General features: G+C 40.5%; 2 protein-coding genes across 3 annotated transcripts; one reads left to right on the top strand and one right to left on the bottom strand.

The window, feature by feature from the left end:
- Window positions 1–908: 908 nt before the first annotated feature.
- LOC108040896 lies at window positions 909–3,447 on the bottom strand. Of its 2 annotated transcripts, none has more exons than XM_017118561.2 (2): window positions 2,764–3,447; window positions 909–2,028 (listed from the first exon to the last, which is right to left on the bottom strand). In XM_017118561.2, exons 1-2 carry the CDS (start codon window positions 2,939–2,941, stop codon window positions 1,094–1,096), a joined length of 1,113 nt encoding a protein of 370 aa, XP_016974050.1. In that variant the 5' UTR covers window positions 2,942–3,447; the 3' UTR covers window positions 909–1,093. The 2 variants fall into 2 exon arrangements, with proteins under 2 accessions (XP_016974050.1, XP_016974051.1); XM_017118562.2 differs by having other exon boundaries at window positions 2,760–2,912.
- A 14,164-nt stretch (window positions 3,448–17,611) lies between these two features.
- Window positions 17,612–19,122, top strand: LOC108040810 (odorant receptor 45b). The gene is made up of 6 exons (XM_017118432.1): window positions 17,612–18,165; window positions 18,229–18,416; window positions 18,474–18,649; window positions 18,705–18,803; window positions 18,863–19,015; window positions 19,072–19,122. The coding sequence occupies exons 1-6, from the start codon at window positions 17,642–17,644 to the stop codon at window positions 19,120–19,122; spliced, it is 1,191 nt and encodes a 396-aa protein (XP_016973921.1). The 5' UTR covers window positions 17,612–17,641.
- Window positions 19,123–19,329: the final 207 nt, after the last annotated feature.

Genomic DNA, 19,329 nt, shown 5'->3' with positions numbered 1-19,329 from the left:
ACCTATTTACTACGGCGTATCCATCAGATACATGCACAGAACAATTGCTTTAGGATACAACAGAAAAAAAGGGGTTTTCGTAAAGATCTATTGGAATGCGCTGGCCGCGGAATCGAACAATGCTGAAAATGCAAAAATACGAAACTGCGAAAAATCACCGCCCACTGGAGGTGGCCAAAGTGGAGCTTCGAAAGGCAATCACACGCTATCTGCCGGGGCCTGCAGATAGTTTTGTTTGCTCTCCGGCGCGACACTGATAAAGGCAATTAGCACCGAACATGTGCGACGAAACTGGAGAATCGAAAAGACCAGAAAGGCTGACAAAACTCTGAAAGCGCAGCACTAAGCGAGCAACTTAATTAATTAGTTTCGACCGAAACGCCCCCCGCTTTTCTTCAACACAGAAAACAAAAACTTAACTAAAGTTAGTTAAGTTGTCATATTCAAGATCAAAAGTGGGGTATAGAACACAAAAATGGTTGTATTCCAAAATATTTATTCTTTATAAAAAAAAACCAATAAGAAATCTAAATAATCTTTGGTTACCAGAAAAGATTAAAATTATATTTAAAAAATTTTAAAAATATAGCTATGCCTTAGAACACATGAACAAATGATTCTTGATTTTAAATATAAAAAATGGGCCATTTCAATAAGGATCAAAGAGATTTCTGAGTCACCCAAATGAAATCAACCCAAAATTTAGTTCAGGAATTTAAGTACACCATTTTTTTTCTAGTGCAGATACTTAACTGACCGCACTTTGTAGTTAGTCAGCAAAGTCAGAAAGTCGCTGGCCGCGCTTGCCGTGTTTGCCGATTGTTAACACGCCGTCGCCCGTCTATTTTCGCCGCTGATGTAATCATTTTTTTCAGTAAGAACAGAACCAGAAGAAAAAACAGCCCATGTAACCAAAATCAGTTTCAATTTAGTTTCGTCAGTCGCCGGATCGCGTCGACCCGCAAAATACCCTATAACTCATTGTTTTACAGACATAAGACAAAGATATTACACATCGAGTGGATAGCTTAACTTAAGATTAGCATTACGTTAAGGTTTTGGGTTTAGCTGCCTAACTGCTTATCAAACTAGCTCAATCGGAGCGGTCCGGACTGGAGATCTGGTCCGCGGCGAAGGTGACATGGGCACTAGGTGCCTGTCCCGTCGGAAGCGCCCTCGCAAGCTCGGAGCGGCGGCGTTTCAGCTCCTGTCGCGAGGAACTGAGCCTCTTGCTCCGCTTCATGTTGGTGAACCTCACGTAGATCTTTCCCCGCCTCTCGGTGCGGTAGTAGTTGAGCTGCTCTTGCGGGTACAGCTGCAGGATCTCCTGTTCCAGCAGGTGACTCCTCTGTAGGGTCAGGTGCAGCTGGTTCTCCTCGTAGTAGCTGCACACCAGTTGAATGAGCAGCAGGCGCTGCACAGCATCCAGGGGCTCATCCTGGCCAATACGCTCAAGCAGGGTCTGCGACCTTATGCCCGAGGCTCGCAGGATACCCATAATGCTGACCTCTTGGTCAGCCACTGCACTTTGATCATCTTTGCTGACTGAGGTTCCTCCCGAAGACCCAGCCCCAGTTCCAACTTCCACTGTCCTAGTTTGCTGCATCGGTATCAGCTCCTGTTTAACCAACATGACCTCGTTGGCAATCCGTGGAGGAGTCTCAACCATGGGCATTTGAAAGGGAACTTCTATTTTCCTGGGCTCACTGAGGGCCACCAGCGATTCCGCCGGTATTGTCTTGGCCAGGTCCTCGCATTTCTCAGGATCCTCTGGAAATTCCGATGGATGGCCCGTTACCAGGGGGATCTGGCCGTGGCAGTCGGCTGCCTGAACCTCCTGGCAGCGGCAGCCGGAGCAGTGAATCGAACTCGGGCCCTGGCCCCCCTGGAGCGGAACATTCAACCATCGGCGCCATCGCTCCAAGTGGTGCTCGAAGCGAATGCGAGTCCCGAAGCGAAAGTTACGCAGCAACTCGGACAGATGATGGCGCTTTATCATCTGCAGCTCGTCCACGTTGATGGCCTCATCTAAAAAACAGTTAGGTAAATACTCTTCATTAGATCTTCTAGGCTAGAAAGTAGATTTTCACTCCATTACTTTTATAGGAAACAAGTCAGCTTGAAAATGTATATATTTAAAATTACTAAAAAATGTTGATCTGAAAACTGCATCATCTTTGTATAAACTAAGTAGGAAATTAAATATGAATTGTGGTTTTGATAGACTGGTATCAAAGCATGATTCATTAACATTATATTAACACGAGTAGAATATTATTATTATTTTTGTTATTTGTGTTTTGACTCAATCTGAATTTCCGGTTTGTTGCTAGCAATTAAATTTAAATTCTTCAAAAACAAAGATTATCTTTAAAAATAAAGCCAGCAAGTAAAACTTTGATCAGAGTAAAGGAGTTTATTTGTATTGTTTAAATCATTTAATTGCTATTTACAAATACCACAGTTATAAAGCGCAGATAATTATTACTTACACAATTCAAGTTATGTAAATATGTAGGTACCTTTTATTTAATGAAATAAATTAAATAACAATACTTATTCTATAATATTAAATATTTAATTTCATTTCAAACAACTGTTCGAATCGTAAGACTCGGCAATTGTAATCAACAAGAGATTAAAACCAATCACCGACGACACACTCAGGGTTAAAGTCGCGTTCTCTTTTCGCCCGCTCTTTATCGACCGCTCTTTATGAGTTTTGGTTTGTTTACATATGTATGGTAAATCATACATACATACCTTGCAGGTGGGGCAGCAGATCGGCGACATCCCACGACTGCAGAAGTTCGCGCAGCTCCTCGTAGTCCTCCTTTCCAGCCATCTCGAGCAGCTGTAGGCCGTGCGATTCCAGTGTGGAGTTTTCCACGGATCCAGAGCCACGTGGCATATATGGGGGCGATGATGTACACGGATTCATTCGACTACAACCGGGCGTACATCCTTTCGTCACGAATGAGAGTGCAGCACTGAATTTTTGCAACAGGCGCGTTCTCTCCCGTCCCTCACCACACACACACACACACTCGAGTGGTCACGAATACATACGGTTTTCGATTTGGTTTCATCGCGTTCTGTTCTTCATCGTTTTTGTTTCGTTCATTCGTAGTCGACTTCGCAAACTCAACGAACAGCGTATGTACCAAGGGCGTAGTTGAGAATAGAGAAAAGGGGTTAACTGCCATGCGTTTTAAAGTTTAGCTTTAAATGAAAGCTAAGTAGCTCTAATAACTAAAATATTTCCATATGTCTTATCTTGAAATTCGTTTTATTGGTTGAATCCCCCATGAATCTAGTCCTGGCTACACCCATGTTATGAACAATATACATACCTTCGCTGTCGTGTATCTATCTATGTATGTAAATGCAGCGTTGTACTGTTTTTGTTTTTTCGTGTTTTTGTGTGGCTGCACGTAAGTTTGTTTGATTGTTTATTGATAAATTTGCTAGAGCTTCAAACACTCAACAGATAAGGCCGATCGCTTAAGCCCCTTTTCTTTTTAACTAATATTTTTTTTAGAATCTGTCCTAATTAGGGAAGCCCATAATTGTAATTGGATGTTAGGCTTATTTACACAGTTTTATTTTATTAAAATAGAATCTAGGCTAAGAATCAGTTAAAATAACTAGTGATTATAATTGTTTATTACCAAAGACATTTGTCGTAGGATTGCATTCGACTTGCCTTTTACTAGTCCGTCAAGAGATTCTAAATTTCAAATAGATTGATCTTATCATTCTGTACGTCAACATTTAACCTTAACAGTTTGTGATTTAAGAGATACTTTACTTTATACTAAACATTTCAAACTATAACACACCGAAATTGCGAATTGGTCTAATAAGACATATTCAGTTGACTATGTTTCCTAAGTGTCGATTTTCACAAGCATTATTTTATCTGTGACTTTATGTTATGGAAGGAAATGTGAAGATCATGAATATAAAGTTGCGAAAAAATGATCAATTTGTAATCAGTAATGAACAATCAGTAAAAATGAAATATCGGAAATGGTTCATAATCATAAAAATAAAAATGTGGGGTTTCCATTTAATGTCTGGCTTTCCTAGATTTTCTAACTTGCCCCACAACACCCTTGGTTAAACCGATCGAGGAGTAGTTTTCCTTTTCCATTCTGAAAAGTGGTTGGAGGGGGGTGTATGAGCGGTCACTGACGTTGACGTTGGCACTTCTGCGTTGCTGAGTTGTTTGAAAAATGGGTTTGAAATTCAACCTCAAGACGTCATCAACATCCATGGCTCATAAGTGAAGTTAGCCAACGACGAACGCGCTGGCACACCAGTTCAATGAACTTTCTTTTGTAAATGTTTTTCTTTCTTCGCTCTCTCTCGACGTCCCCCCCCCTCCTTTCTTTCGGCTCCCTCTTTTTGTTTACTTAGCTGCATTGTCGCTGTGTGTCGGCTGCCTTTTCTTTACTCATTTTTTTGGACGGCGACTTTCCGGAGTCGGAGTTTCTTCTGTCTTTTCGGGTTTCCTCTTTCAAAGAGGGGTAACTGCAACTTGTTTGGTTCAAATGCTCAAATGCCTTCATTAACGACGCACACAAGTCGGGGAAAATGTGGGGAGCCAAATGGAAATTTCGTGTCACGGATTCCCGGACTCACTCCCAGGGAAAAGTGCCCAGTGCCCGGGCAAACGACCTTACCTTCTCAACCCCCGAAATCGTTTCGGCTTACATTTTTCGCAACCTCTACCTGACCTGGGAAAATCTTTCCCATCCCCCGAAATCCAAATCGAGCTCACTGATATGGAAAACTCAAACCCCAGATCCGTAATTCAAACGCTGAGACCTTCTAATTATATTTATTTCAAAGGCAGCGAGCTCTTTGGTTACCAATTAGACGCAGATTGTTTGCCTGTGGCCAAGATTGCGGACAGGAAATACAGCACTGTCAAAAATGTATCCCTAAATTGGTCATTAATAAGTACTTTGTTTATTTTTATGGCAGTAATAAGTAATATACAGAGTGAAATATGTTCGTACTTTCCATTGGATTTATGTATCTGGTATGTATTAAACAATTTTGAATTTTCTTTTTGAAAAATCAATTGTTGCTTACATGGAAAGGAATACATAGCTAAATAATTTTCAAATAGACAAAAATTATTGGAACACTTATAACACAGTATTCTGAATATTAAAATAAATAACATGTGATGAAAATCTTATAATTCTAACGTGGAAACGATATGGTCACGGTCTTTCTCGTTTACATAAACCAATTAATGAAACGAGCTGAATACATTCATTACAAAACTCAACTTCCTAGACGATCAAGCCATAAACTTAAGACCCATTCTTCAAGGAAACGTATCTATGTATATGTATGTATCTTTATGCAAATGTCAGCCAACTGGTTCTATTTCAAAATACCCTCCCCTTACAATGCAATTGCATTCGCGGGATAGAGAAAAAAGTAAACAAAGGAAGAGGAAGCCCCCTTGATAAGACGCAATTTCTTGCCAAGTTATCATTCTAATGAAAAATTCCTTGGCCACCAGGTAAAAATAAGAAACAAAGAGACATTTTCTGCCCCTATATGTTCTATATGCAGGGCGAATTGTTTCACAAAAGGAAACTGCAAAAGAATGTGGAAACATGCGCAGTAGTATCGCCCGACTTTCCAGGGAGGGTTTGGGGTATTATTGAGGTTTTGAGGCGGGAAAAAAGCCCAGGGGTGACTTGGTTTTTTTTTCAGGAAATGGAGGTACAAGCAAATAAGTTACATCGGCATTTGTTTGTGAGAAATAACCAAAGCAGCTCAGATTGTGATTCACTGCATCTCGGTGCCCTAAAACTTTAATCGTTCCAGAGGTCTTGAGTTTGGAAATCCCCCCGTGGATACATAATTGCTCCTAATCAATTCAAAGGCGGAAACGCCAGAACTTCTATCGCCTGGAAGTGACTAAGTTTTCATTTCTCTTATCAACTGCGCAGCAGCTGGCCAAGTTTTTCCGCCTTTTGTGCGCAATTCCCAGCCGCCAGTTTTGAGATCTTCCATTCAAGAGCGTTTTCCTTGTCGGGCTGTGCGTTAAATGGGCTTTTCGAGGTCTGAGATTCTGCCGCAGACTTCTTGGCGAGCAGCGACGCCAGCGTCGACGTTGTGCCTCGGTGACCTACACACTGGCACACCCCCAAATCCCCAGTCCCACAGCACCAGTATCAACCCCAAACCCCAATCCCCAGGCCCCCTACAAAGTACATGAAAAAGCTTATACAGAACTCAACTTTATGTACACTTTTATGGCCATGTGCAGGGGCTTTTGTGTGCTCCGTGTTCCGTGCTCCGTGCTACGCATATAGAAACGATTTTTGGCCGACCAGAAAGCGAGTTGGAGTCTGATGGGGCATTCGCCAATCTTGATCCGCTGGCATTAGACGCGTTGCGTTGCGTTGCTCACTCGGAGGCGACCGTATTGTATGGGTGTGTAGCGCGCGATTTCGCTTATCAGTTCAGCAGGCTGATAAACCAGTTCCCGAACAATCTGGACCAAGTAAGTAACGAACGACAGCGGGACGCTCTGAATCGAAGCATCTGAAGCACGAAAAAGGCGAGTTATGGGGCTTTTTATTACGGAAATATTTTCGTTTGTAGTTTTGGTCATAGCCGAAAAGTTATGGATCTTTTTTACTCCAAGAGAATTTCCCAACAAAGTTCTGTTAAATTACTTTTTCAATGAAAATTAAACTAATCCCAAGAAAGTCTTAAATGTTTGACTATTATTGTGATAAAAAAGTATTTGTTTTTTTTATGATAAAAAATTCTCATGAATATAAGTAACATATAGGATTGATTTTGGAAAGTTTTAGCACTCAACTTAATGCTTAGCTATGGAATTTTGACCCCCAATAAATAGGCTTACTGATAACAGCGCTAGCGTTACTTCTCTACAAATCGCCCCATTCCCCACAAACAAATCACATCTGGTTAAAGTCCAAGTTTGGACCAGATGCCAGATGTCGGGGCAGCTACCATTAAATATTAATAGCTATTGGCAAACGGCCGACCTGCAGGCACGATAATTGCATAAAATTACAGAACCAAACGAACGCTCTCAGCTGTATCATTCGGCATCGATTTTTTCTAGTTATTCTCGGCGTCGGACTCTCTAATTAGTCACTAATACGTGTGGGTTGTTCAAGGTGTACGGCTTTTTGTTCCCAGACCCCAGCTGATGGATTAGAATTTAAAGTTCAAAAGCTCAGTCCACAAGGCTATAGCTCGCCTCCAATTAAAAGTGGTTATGTTGTGGGATTAGGGAAACCTGTTTTCAAAAGGGGTACGGGTACCCAGTAAAACCACTGTAAATGCTCAAAAAAGAGCAGCTTTTGACAAGATTCTTCTTAGTAGAATACACTGAAAACAATTAGATTTGACTTTTGAAAACAAAACAAGCTTATTTAATGTTTATAAAAGTTCTTAAGAAGTATACATATGTACCTATGTACATTGTATGTACCATACTGCTGTACTCTTATACTGATTAAAATCATATGTATCAATCACTCTAATGTATTTTGGCGTGGTTTCATTCTTTTATTAGGTATAATTTAATTTTGACACAATTTCCGAAACTTAAATTACTCGAATTCTTCGTCTATTAAATGTTTTTCGAAAGATAATTTTGGGTTTATTAGATGACTTCATCCAATAAATCCGTGTAAACGTTACTTAATTTAAAATTAAAGAAAACTTAAAAAAATCATTTTAATAACTTTAATCTTTCTAAAATTTGTGAGAGGCAATTGAAACAAATGTCTTACAAACTTGATAAAAAGTAAAATCAAACATTTGTGGCTAATGTGTTGCAGCTATTGAGCTTAATATTAACAACCTACTTTGGAGTTACACCTTAACCCCAGAAAGCACCAGAGACCCCGATAAAACCCCTTGTTATTCTAAGAAGTACATATGTATGTACATACATGGGTACATGTATTTGTGTGTTTTCCAAGTTAAAGACAATCTCTAAAGAATCAGGGGAAGAACATAGAGAATGAGATTCGTGTCTGGAGCAAATTAACTTTTAACCCAAAAAGACCGATCTTTTCGGTTTCTGTTTTGTGGTTAAGTAAACGTAAACAGAGACGAAAATTAAAAGAAATCACATGCAACACACGTCTGGTGAGCGAGCGGGATGGCGATAGCTCTCTTGGTAGCTTTCTTTTGCTTTTACCTTGTTTCTCGTTTTTTTACCGTGTGGCTTTTAATTTCTGAGCATAAAAACATAAAACGCAAAAGGCAGCAGCAATTGTGGCGTCATCGCCGAAAATTTGTTTCGCTTTCGAACTGGTTTGGATATGTATTTTTTTTGATGTCGTCATCGCAAAGAACCCAAAAATTGCATCAATTTCCTCCCACTTCCAAATCCGCCCCCTTGGATCCCGTTGCCAGGCAACTGAAAAAAAAGATTGGAAGCAGAAACAAAAACAACGATGCAGCTGCAGCTTTGCGTGCCAAGTGGAAAACGGATTGTGATGAGCAGGGAGGGAGGAAGAGGCAAGATTCGCAAGAGATTCGCGCGCCAATAACCCAGTTTTCAGTTTTCCGTTTCTAGTTGGCACTTACTTGCACACAAAGAACTGTCAATGTGTGCAGTGGAAAAACTGGTATGTATGTACATAGGTACATGTGTATATACACCATACATAACAAGTGATGACACACTTTTGCACACATGTTAACTAAAGAATGTGTATGTGTGTGTGCTTTACACCTAATCAAACTAACCCACTTTCTTTGGCCAACATGCAGATTTTTAATTAGATTGCAGGTTTATCTTTCGTAATTTACATGGTTACGTTCGCCTTTTCAATGGAAAAACAACGAGACGCGGAAAATTTCATCAAAAGTGCGCGACGCGGCTACAAAGCTACAACAGCAGCGCTTCAATGGAAAACAAGCGGCAACAAAAAGTGAGCAGCAATTTGAATGTGTGTCAGCGACAAAGCAGCATGCACGCACACACATAAAGCCGATTATATACAGAACAGAAAGCTTTGTGTCGCTCTCTCGCTCGCTCTCGCGGGGAGTATATAGCGCTGTACTGTACTTGCGCGCAACTCTCCACGCCGTCGACGTCGACGTCAAGTCTCCACTCGCGCGCTTGGAAGCGATTTTGGCTCGCGTTTTTCCGTTCTGCGTTTCATTCGCCGTCGAGCGTCGAACAGTGCGGTTGGTTCGGCGCTTGCAGTCAGCTAAAAATATAAAATAACACAATACAATAAAAACCCTGTATGGGAAATCCCATAGGAGAGCGATACTGGCAAAGAGAGAGAGAGCGCGTCCTACGCTGTTGCTAACGTCGAAAATAGTCGCGACGGTTGAGTTGTTGGTGGTGGTTTTCCTAGTGAACTTTGCCTTGCCTGCAACCATAAATCAAAGAACACTAAAAAGAAACCATGCAATTAAAATTACAAAAAGCGAACGGATTACGTAAAGAGCAGGAAAGTAATTTCAAGAAAAAGAGGGAGACAGCAGCAGGAACTGGATGACACATTTCTTTTTCCGAATCAATTACGCAACTTGCAAATGGCGTTGCCGCTGTTGCTGTCCTGCTCTCTCTCTTGCGTGTTTCTAAGGCCCCGTAAAATGTGTGCTTTTCATTATCGGAAGACAAACGGCAAGTCGGAAAAAATCCACACATACATATTTTTCACCCAAATTCAAAGAGAGAGCGAAAAAGCTTCGACGACGTCATATTTTTATGGAACGTACACCAAACACGCACACACTGTCAAAGGCGCGCGTGAATTCTAACGAAACGCTTTCGCTCGGCTCGTTCAGCTTGGCTTTCGTCAAGTTTGTTGCCTTGGTTTCGCTTCGTCAACTCGCGTCATTTGCAGCTGCACAGCGGACAAAGTTGGCCGCGTTTTTTCCGCGCGTTTCGCTTCTTACCGCCGCGCCAATCTAATGGAATTTTTTGCGGCTGCGAGTGTTTTTAGCAGCCATCAGTGGACTAGTTTTCATTAATTATCAGCAACGTACTGCAACCTATGTGGGAGCGAGACGGGGACTCACTGTGCTTATTAAATAGTCAGTCTTTTTCTCTCTCCTATACAAATTGCGGGCGTACCAACATGAACAGTGCCACGAAATAATCATAGTTATGTGCCTTTTTATTAAGCAGCCATCTATATTTGTAATTGAAATAAATAAATGCCCTCTATATTTCATTCCAGCAGTAATTCAACCGAAACCGTTTGTCTCTTTCCAGTGTGCTCTCTGCCCTCCCCTCCTCTTCAATGACTTCATTACACGTTTTATGTTTTATCATTCCACACAAACACACGCACACACTTTGACCCAAGTTTTGGATGTGTGCGGCCAAAGCTAACTGGTGGGAGGGAGAAGGCGCGCCGAGAACCGTTACGACAGCGCGTGCTTGTTGTTGGTCTTTTTGCTGTTGCCAAGAGTGAATGATATGTTCTGTGTGCCGTTGTTGTTATGTGGAGGCAAATGAAACTGTACAATGAACGGCTGTGGGCAAAGAGGAGAGTGCAGAGAGACGGGTGATAAAAACTACAACAAAAGCGAAACTTACGTAAACACGCATGTCTACGCGTCAGCATGTGTGTGTGAATTATGTTTCTAGTTTTTAGAAAAGGAGAAGTAGAAAATCAAGTTTCTATCGACAGAATGATTCATATTTCGCAGAATAAGTCTCTCAGACTTAAACAATCTCCATTTGTCATGGGACGTTTGCTGGCATTTATTTTTCCCATTAATTAAGGCGATATGACTAAGAATTGCAATTGTGCTGGTGATGCAATTCCCGTCGCCGCTCAAATTATTTTGCAAAATTATATAAATTAGCTTTTCAGGTGCTTATTACACGAATCATTCGCTTGGAAAGATAGAAATATAGATATACGAAATGGCATGCTAACAACTCGATTAGAGATATTATATTAGTATGCAGTATACAATGTCCGAGGTATTTACGTTCGCAGAACGATTTTGTGTGGACCTTGGAAATTCACACAATAACTATTACTATTCGCAATGTATAATTTATTTTTTGCATTCGGAACTTTGACTTCGCAGTCCGGAGTCGGGTGTTTTCCATCTCTTTCTAACGCCTGCAGCAGCTGACCTTGAAACCGAGACAAAGCCAACGGGCAAACAAAGCGACCAGAAAGAGACGGAAAAACGAAGCAAACAGAACTGAATGTTTGCAGTCGAGCTTCTATAACTTAAACTAATATTCTACACCCCCGGGTTTTTCTATCGAACTGCAAGTACGAATTGATGTGTTATATACCTCCATAGCAAGCTAGTAAACACTTAAATGGGGTTCGAAGATTTTCAAATCCAAATGTCATCACTTTTTAATTTCTAAGTATATTAGAGATAATATAATAAAATATATACTATGGAAATATTACAAGTTTGAATGACTTAACAGATATTACTGTTTTTATTACAAGGAAAATTCTTATAGTCTTGACTAACTCCATAACTCAACAAGAGAGAACGCTATAGTCGGGTGCCCCGACTATCAGATACCCGTTACTCAGGTAAAGGGAGTGCGAGGGAGATGGAGATAGAAACTTTGATCACGCATAACTTTTTAACGAATGGTCCGATTTGAAAAATTTCTTCTACATTTCGATAGGTATTGATAAACACAATAGAACTGCATTTTTACTTTTCCGAAATATTTAAATTTTTAAAATCGTATATAAGCGATTGTGGGCGTTAAAGGGGGCGTGGCACCATTTTGAAACAAACTTGCGCTGCGTAGGAACTTCTAAAATCTACATGCAAAATGCCAATCTTCTAGCTTTTATAGTTTCCGAGATCTCAGCGTTCATACGGACAGACAGACAGACAGACAGACAGACGGACAGACAGACGGACAGACGGACAGACGGACAGACGGACATGGCTAGATCGACTCGGCTAGTGATCCTGATCAAGAATATATATACTTTATAGGGTCGGAAACGCTTCCTTCTAGCTGTTACATACTTTTGCACGAATACAATATACCCTTTTACTCTACGAGTAACGGGTATAAAAATGAAAAAAGCAAATAAACTCTAATCGCAATAGGACCTCCAAACTGGAAGCTCGAGTTTAAATGAAAGTCAACCAACTGCAAGTTTGTAAGAACTTTTTGGTTAAAATTTGTTTTAATTTAAAGAAACTCAATTCAATAAGAAACTCAATAATATATGTACTTATTATAATGTGCTAACATTCCTGACAGAAAAAAAATTCGGGTTTTTCTCTTTGCGTTGAAATAACTTCCATAAAGTGAAACCTTAATAAAAACTACATATACATTTTGTCCTTGTGTTAAGAATAGTAATAAAATATATAAAGAGTTTCAATTAAATTCTATTGTATCTTTTGTTCTGCAGTTTTAAGAGAGTTTCTGAAATAGGTTCTGGTTATAGAGGTCTGACTGTAGTAAGTGCCCATACTTGTTACTCATTAGCGGAGACATGCCCCGAACCGAACCCCTTCTTCAAGCATCCGTCCGGGTAGATTCCACATCGGTTGCTAAGCAAAAATGACGCCATCTTGAATTTGATGATCTTTGAAAGCTAGTTTTACAATAAACCAATAGAACTTAACTGTGTAGCTATAAACCCGTCCCATATTTGATCTTTGGTCGATGTGTAATTATAATCCAGGTCTTTAGCTGCCCCTTGCCACTTTTCGACGCGGCTTCCATTTCCACTCGGCGGCATACATCTTGGCATTTAATAAGAAGTTGGCCTTGAAGGCAGCGAGTTTCAAATTTGTGGATTTGGTTTCTGAGCCGCACTTCAGCAGTTTAGCCCCAGAACAGAACACAGCACTTTGTGCCGAGTGTGTGTGATTAATGGGATTTTCGTTAGAGAAGCCTGCGCTTAGCTTTGACTTCAACTTCTACTTCACCGCAGCAAAGGGTTCAGCGTTATGAACTATAAAATTCTCGTAAGCTAAGCTACCAAAGAGTAATCCAGTAGGGATTAAGCTGGAACGTATTCAAGGCTTTCTAGTGATGATTGCTGGAAAGGAGTATAAAACGGAAGCTTAAAACGTTAGGTTTGGGATTATAGAGTAAAAAGTATTAAAAGGAAATAGTACCTAAAATCAACTCTTGATTTCTAAAGGCAAAAAAATATTACAATTTAAAAGCTGTACTTTAATTTAATTAATTTATCTTTAAAAGGTCAAAAATTTAATAAAGATTTTAATCCCTTAAATATATATTCGTTTTTAATTGTTTGGAAATAAGAGGTCTAACCTTTTTATTTAAGCCTATATTGTATGTATATATAATTTCAATCTTGAAAAATATTTTAAGAGATGGTTTTAAAGCAACTAAGTATGGATTTTTCAAAGAGTTGTCACTTCCCCGACACTTACAAAACACATTACTAAGCATATGTATGTGTCACAGAATAAATTACAATTTTCCATTAAAATGGCAATTAATTAATGTCAACTAGGTTTGCAGCCTTGTTATGCTGGACATGTTGATGTCAGCACATTTGTCGCTGCAAATTAGAGGAAATGTGTGCTCATGTTTCGGTCTGCAAGTGTGGCCAAACTGGAGGCCGCCGATCCAACATCGATCCGCGCTAATTGCCATTAATCAGAGGCGTTTGTCTGGGAAAAAAAAAAGGGGGAGAAGGTGGGGTGCCCATTTAGTCAGCTGACATCTCCATTCGGTCAGCAATTATCCGCTGCACTCTTGACTGGGTAAATCTATATACAAGTGTAGGCACATGCCCACCGCTTTAAGATCGCTCTCCGGCTAAGTTAAGTAAGTCCGCAAGGCCCAGACCTCAACACGCCCAGAACTAGAAACCAGAAACCCAGAAACCGCCCCCTCAACCACTCAACCACATGACATGCGAAGCGGTATCAATTTATCGTACTGAGAATGCTTGCCAGTCATTGGAAAAGCGATTCAACAAAATTTAAAACAATTTAGCTTATGTCACGTCTGCTCAGTGCCGAAAGGGGGGAAAAATCGGGGGGAAAACGAAGAGTTTCAAGCGCTTAGAACAAAGCGCCACAAATTGTATTGTGTCACGCTCGATCTGTGGCCATGCGAACGGGGATATAAGCCCCACATATTCATATGTATATTTGCTAGGCTATATAAACATACATGTGTATACATATCTTTGCGGGCACTTATAGTGTTCGGCCATATAGATATGACTCTGGCACATAGTCATATGCACATGCTATTTATACGTTTATTCATTTAGTTCGCTTGTTTTAATTATAATTAACGCTGCTTTGTAAATTAACCAGCGGAAAACGAAGCATCCGAGGGGTTTTTCGGTTGCCCCAATGGAAAATAGTTGATTTGGATTAGTTTAGAGTATCGGAAATTATCAGTAAGTAATGCTTTCATTTAGATACAAATCATTTGGGTTAACTGCTTCTGGCGTGTCTATGTCATCACGCACATACAACTAGAATGTCATGTCAAAAACGTATAAAACTAAAGCGAAAGGTTCGTTTGTCTATCTTGATTATAGGGCAATCAGTTTGTCCTAAGAATAAGCTTTTAATTTAACAATGGTTAGTAAAATAATTATTGTTATATGTTCCTAAAATTTTTAAAATATATTTGATTAAACCATTTTCAGCATTAACATCAATTCTGGTAATCTTTTTGTGACTAAAACAAAGAGGTCAAGTTATGGAAGCTATTTAGAAACTAAAGATATATAAATACAAACTATTAGGTACACATTCTTAAACCGCAATCATTGTAAGTTTGATCTACATTTAACACAATTTTAGCACAATTTTTAGCTACAATTTTAGATTTTAGATTTAGATCTCGGTAAGTTTAATTTTAATCTGGTTCTGAAAAGTTCAGGCCGAATTGATCTCTTTTGAACTTCAACAAAATGATTTTATTGGAAAAGTATCTTTCCATTTATGTGTCATATTATGTAAAACAGTGTATTAGGCTTAATGCCAAATGAGTTGTTCTAAGTCCCACACCTTTTGTAACGCATATTTTGTATTAGCTTAGGACTCATTTTAGCCTATTATTTCAGCCCCAACAGATTGTCAATCGTGGATGAGTTTATGCCATTCCGATGACGTGCTGAAAGCCTCTGAGCAGGTTGTCAATCAGGTTGTCGCACACACATCCCGAGCGGCGCCTTAATAATTGATCCCGCCTGCAGCTGGATGACGATGGCGATGGCTGTTGGATAGGACGGTGTGCTACACAGAGAGAAAATATATGAAATGATATTGGATATATGAATTTGATCAATTTATGATGTAGGAGGCTTTAAACTGTTATAGAAGTTAAAAGAGCATAACTATAAAAAACAATCTCAACAAATAAACAATGTAGTTGTGAAATGGATATTGAACTGATTTATTTTCTGTGTAGTGGATGGTACAGCTGGTGTAGTGGTGCTGACAGGCACCGAATCCGGCGACTCCAGCGATGATGCCAACTCCAACTGGGCCATGACGTGAGGCGAACGCATCAGAGTGGAGCTCGAGCCCAAAGGAAGCGTGTGAAATCCCATTTGGCTAATGGCCAACGGCGTCAGTAGGAAAATCAACCTGTTTCGTAGTATGTAACCCTCCCCTCCCTTCCCGCCCTGCGAAACTGGGAAAACTCGCTTCCAATTTCCACAGCGACACAGCGAATGTGGGCCAACCAGCATGTCTTTTGTGTTGGTGGGAAAACGGGTTTTTCATTCGGGTTCTGCAACTGTTTTTTTTTTTTTTTTTTTTTTTTTCGGCGACTCCGACTCGCTGACACGCTGGCCTCCTTTTTCTTCGTTCCAGCACTGGCACTCCTAGCTTTTCCACTTGCTGTGCTGATTTTCCTCATTTTCCTGCAGCAGGATCGGACTGCGGGAAAATCAGGGGAAAATGTAATGAGGGGGGGCGGTGGCGGTGGCCCTGGAAGAGCAGGCGAGATTTTCCAAGGGGGTGGCTGGGTGGCCCAACAGGGTGTGTCGGGGTCACCTTTGCTGCCTTGTTTTTCGGGGGTGGTTAACCATAAAACGGGGCGCTGTGCTGGAGTTCTGGGGCTTGGGCTCTCGTGGGTTGGTGCGATGATATCAGCCTTTGGGGGTGGATGTTTTTCCGCAAGGCGCTCAAAGCACAAAGCACTAAGATTAAACCTACCCCCTGCTTAAATCGTCATAATCAAAAGTGCCCCGCTGGAAATCAATATCGGAGCGGGGTGCAGCATTGCTCATACGCAACGTGAGCCGGACAAAGAACTTAATTAAAAGTGATTCACCCCAAAAAGAAAAACTGCCTGGCGAACGTTGCATGCATCAACATAAATCTGTGTGTGGCGAATCCCATGCAAATCCGCCAATTTTTCTCTTCGCCTGACCCACAATCTCCTTCTGATTTGAAATTCGAATTTGGCGCGAGTTCATCGGCAGTTCAACAAACTTCCCACAACAAGCCAAAACACAGCGAAAAAAGGGCAAACACAAATTTATGCTCGAAACCCAGAACAAAAGAAAGCTCAATTTATGGATGATGTTTGCCTTGGCGCAAGCCAAGAAGTATTTTAAATTGGGTAAAGTCAAGGCAACGGCAGCTAAATTGAGAAATTCCTTTTCCCATCATCAAACTTATTTGATTTTCAAACAAGTTACACTTTGCAATTTCAATAAAGAACTTTAAATAAATTATAGGTATATTAATCAGACCATTTTCCAGCAAATGTAATTACAGAACATATAATAAAACAATATATTTTAATACGTCAACAATAAAATGCAAATTGAATCTTAACAAGCCCAAGTCGAATTGTTTTTATTAAGTTTCCAGCTTAATTTGTTATTAATTCCAAATAGCTTTGGTAAGAGTTCGTAACACAGTAAACGAATCTTTTTCCACTTTACAAATTATATATATTCTTGATCAGCATAACTAGGCGAGTTTTTATACCGTTGGTGCGGTCAGTTAAAAAGCTAGAGACTTGAAACTTTAGAACTTGTCTTTTTTTATACTATATACTACTATATCATACTTACTTGATATTTTACAAAGCTGCCACAGAAACGATCGCGTAAAATTGAAGAATGTATGTATGTATATATCGCTGCCAGATATCATTTCGTATCTATCTCTTGAGTTGACTATATCCTAAATCTGTCATCAATTTCGGTGTGACATCAAGGGTATTACAATTTTTTCTATTCTCGTACAGTTTAAGTTTTCAATAAAAATCATTTAATAATTAACTTAACAGATGGTAGGCTTCGATTTGTATTTTAGTTCTGTGTTCAATTAACCATGTTATGAGATTCGAAGCCATGATCTTACTGATTAAATAAGGTACAATCCATATATTTCAAAATTTTTAGGTGTCTCCCCTTCGAATGTTTTGAAAGGCTTGAAGGAATTTTTTTAATTATTAGGTTCAAGTCCCAATAATAAGGTAGGATTGTAACCATAATGACCTGTTTTGGGGGCGTGTTGGGTCTGTCGCCCACTCAATTAGGTACTGCCAGTAATCCTGTCATTAAACACGGCCAGCTGCCATTTCTTCGGGCTGGAAAACAATTATTAAACAATTAGCCGGTACTCGTGGGGAGTCTATATAAAGGAGGAGATTCTCTGAGGGGGAAAAGTCATGTATCCGCGATTTCTAGACCGCAACTATCCGCTGGCGAAGCATCTGTTCTTCGTGACCAGATACTCCTTTGGTCTTTTGGGCCTGGTATTTGGCCAGAAGCAATCGTGGCTCCAACTCTCTTGGCTGCTGTTCAATTTCGTGAATCTGGCGCACTGCTGCCAGGCGGAGTTCCTCTTTGGCTGGATCCACTTGCGCACCAGTCCCGTGGACGCCATGGATGCCTTTTGTCCATTGGCCTGCAGTTTCACCACGCTCTTTAAATTGGGTTGGATGTGGTGGCGTCGCCAGGAGGTCACTGATCTGATGGAACGCATCCGGTTGCTTATTAAGGACCAGGAGAATCGGGGAGATTCCCGCAGAGACTCGGCGCAGAGGAGCTACTATGAGATGGTGACCAGGTGCGGAATGCTGGTCTTCACCATGGGCAGCATCACCACCGGTGCCTTCGTCCTGCGATCCTTTTGGGAGATGTGGGTGCGTCGCCATCAAGAGTTCAAATTCGACATGCCCTTTCGCATGCTGTGGGTGGTTGTATATAAATCCAACTAGGCGGTAACACATCTGATCCCTTGGATGTTCCATAGGTTCCCTGAGTTTGCTCATCGAATGCCCTGGTTCCCATTTTTTTATATCTACTCCACTTGGAGTGGTCAGATCACGGTGTATGCCTTTGCTGGAACTGATGGTTTCTTCTTCGGTTTCACCCTCTACATTGCCTATTTGCTCATGGCCTTAAGATACGATGTTCAGGATGCACTCAAGCCAGTGAAAGGTGGTTATTAAATCTCGGTAATAACAAAGCAACCCCTAGTTTATTAATTATTTCCAGAACCTTCAGTTAGAGAATGCAATATCTGCTGTCAACGCTTGGCGGATATTGTGGATCGTCACAACGAAATAGAGAAGATTGTCCAGGTGTTCTCTGGAATAATGGCAGCGCCCACTTTTGTCCACTTTGTATCGGCCAGCTTAGTGATAGCCACCAGCGTGATTGATATACTATTGGTGATAACTTACTTTTTGACCTAATCTCTCTGTCTCAAATGAATTATCACTTTAGTATTCCGGCTACAATATCATCCGGTATGTGGTTTATACATGCACTGTTTCCTCGGCTATATTTCTTTACTGCTATGGTGGAACTGAAATGTCCACTGAGGTGGGTAAACCTTCAAGAAACCTTTAACTTTTCTTCAAATTTTCCTCTGATATTTCTAGAGCCTTGCTTTGGGGGAAGCCGCCTACAGTAGCGCCTGGTATAATTGGGATCGGGAAACTCGAAGGCGGGTTTTTCTCATCATCCTGCGAGCTCAACGACCCATTACAGTGAGGGTTCCCTTTTTGGCACCTTCATTACCACTTTTTACCTCGGTGAGCTCATTATTCTACTGCATTTAAAGAGATAACATAACTGGATTACTTGTTAGGTCATCAAGTTTACTGGTTCCATTGTGGCTCTGGCCAAAACTATATTGTGAAATGGCAGTACCAATAAATATGTATTTCCAATTCAGTTTCTTGGTTGTTCTTTAAATTAGTTTGTGGTTTTAACCTAGCCCAAAAGTATGCAACCTAGGCAAACATAAAAGAAAAGTTATGCATTGCAAGTCAATTGTTTGATTTTGCGGAGGTCAAGGGTTCAAATGTAGTGATTAAAGGTTTGCTGGCAAAACGACGATTTTTCA

This window comes from Drosophila rhopaloa, unplaced genomic scaffold (genome assembly GCF_018152115.1).
Source record: "Drosophila rhopaloa isolate 14029-0021.01 unplaced genomic scaffold, ASM1815211v1 contig_115, whole genome shotgun sequence".
NCBI lineage: Eukaryota > Metazoa > Arthropoda > Insecta > Diptera > Drosophilidae > Drosophila > Drosophila rhopaloa.
Note: the sequence above shows the minus strand (reverse complement) of the source record. Positions and strands in the feature narration are given on the sequence as shown.

Excerpts from the sequence above, each read along its gene's own strand:
- LOC108040896 (XM_017118561.2), bottom strand. The coding sequence starts at position 2,941 with ATGAATCCGTGTACATCATCGCCCCCATATATGCCACGTGGCTCTGGA. Across the intron at positions 2,029-2,763 it reads TCTGCTGCCCCACCTGCAAG|ATGAGGCCATCAACGTGGAC; the intron begins GTATGTATGTAT and ends ACTGTTTTTTAG.
- LOC108040810 (XM_017118432.1), top strand. The coding sequence starts at position 17,642 with ATGTATCCGCGATTTCTAGACCGCAACTATCCGCTGGCGAAGCATCTG. Across the intron at positions 18,650-18,704 it reads GCGTGATTGATATACTATTG|TATTCCGGCTACAATATCAT; the intron begins GTGATAACTTAC and ends TTATCACTTTAG. Across the intron at positions 19,016-19,071 it reads CATTACCACTTTTTACCTCG|GTCATCAAGTTTACTGGTTC; the intron begins GTGAGCTCATTA and ends ATTACTTGTTAG.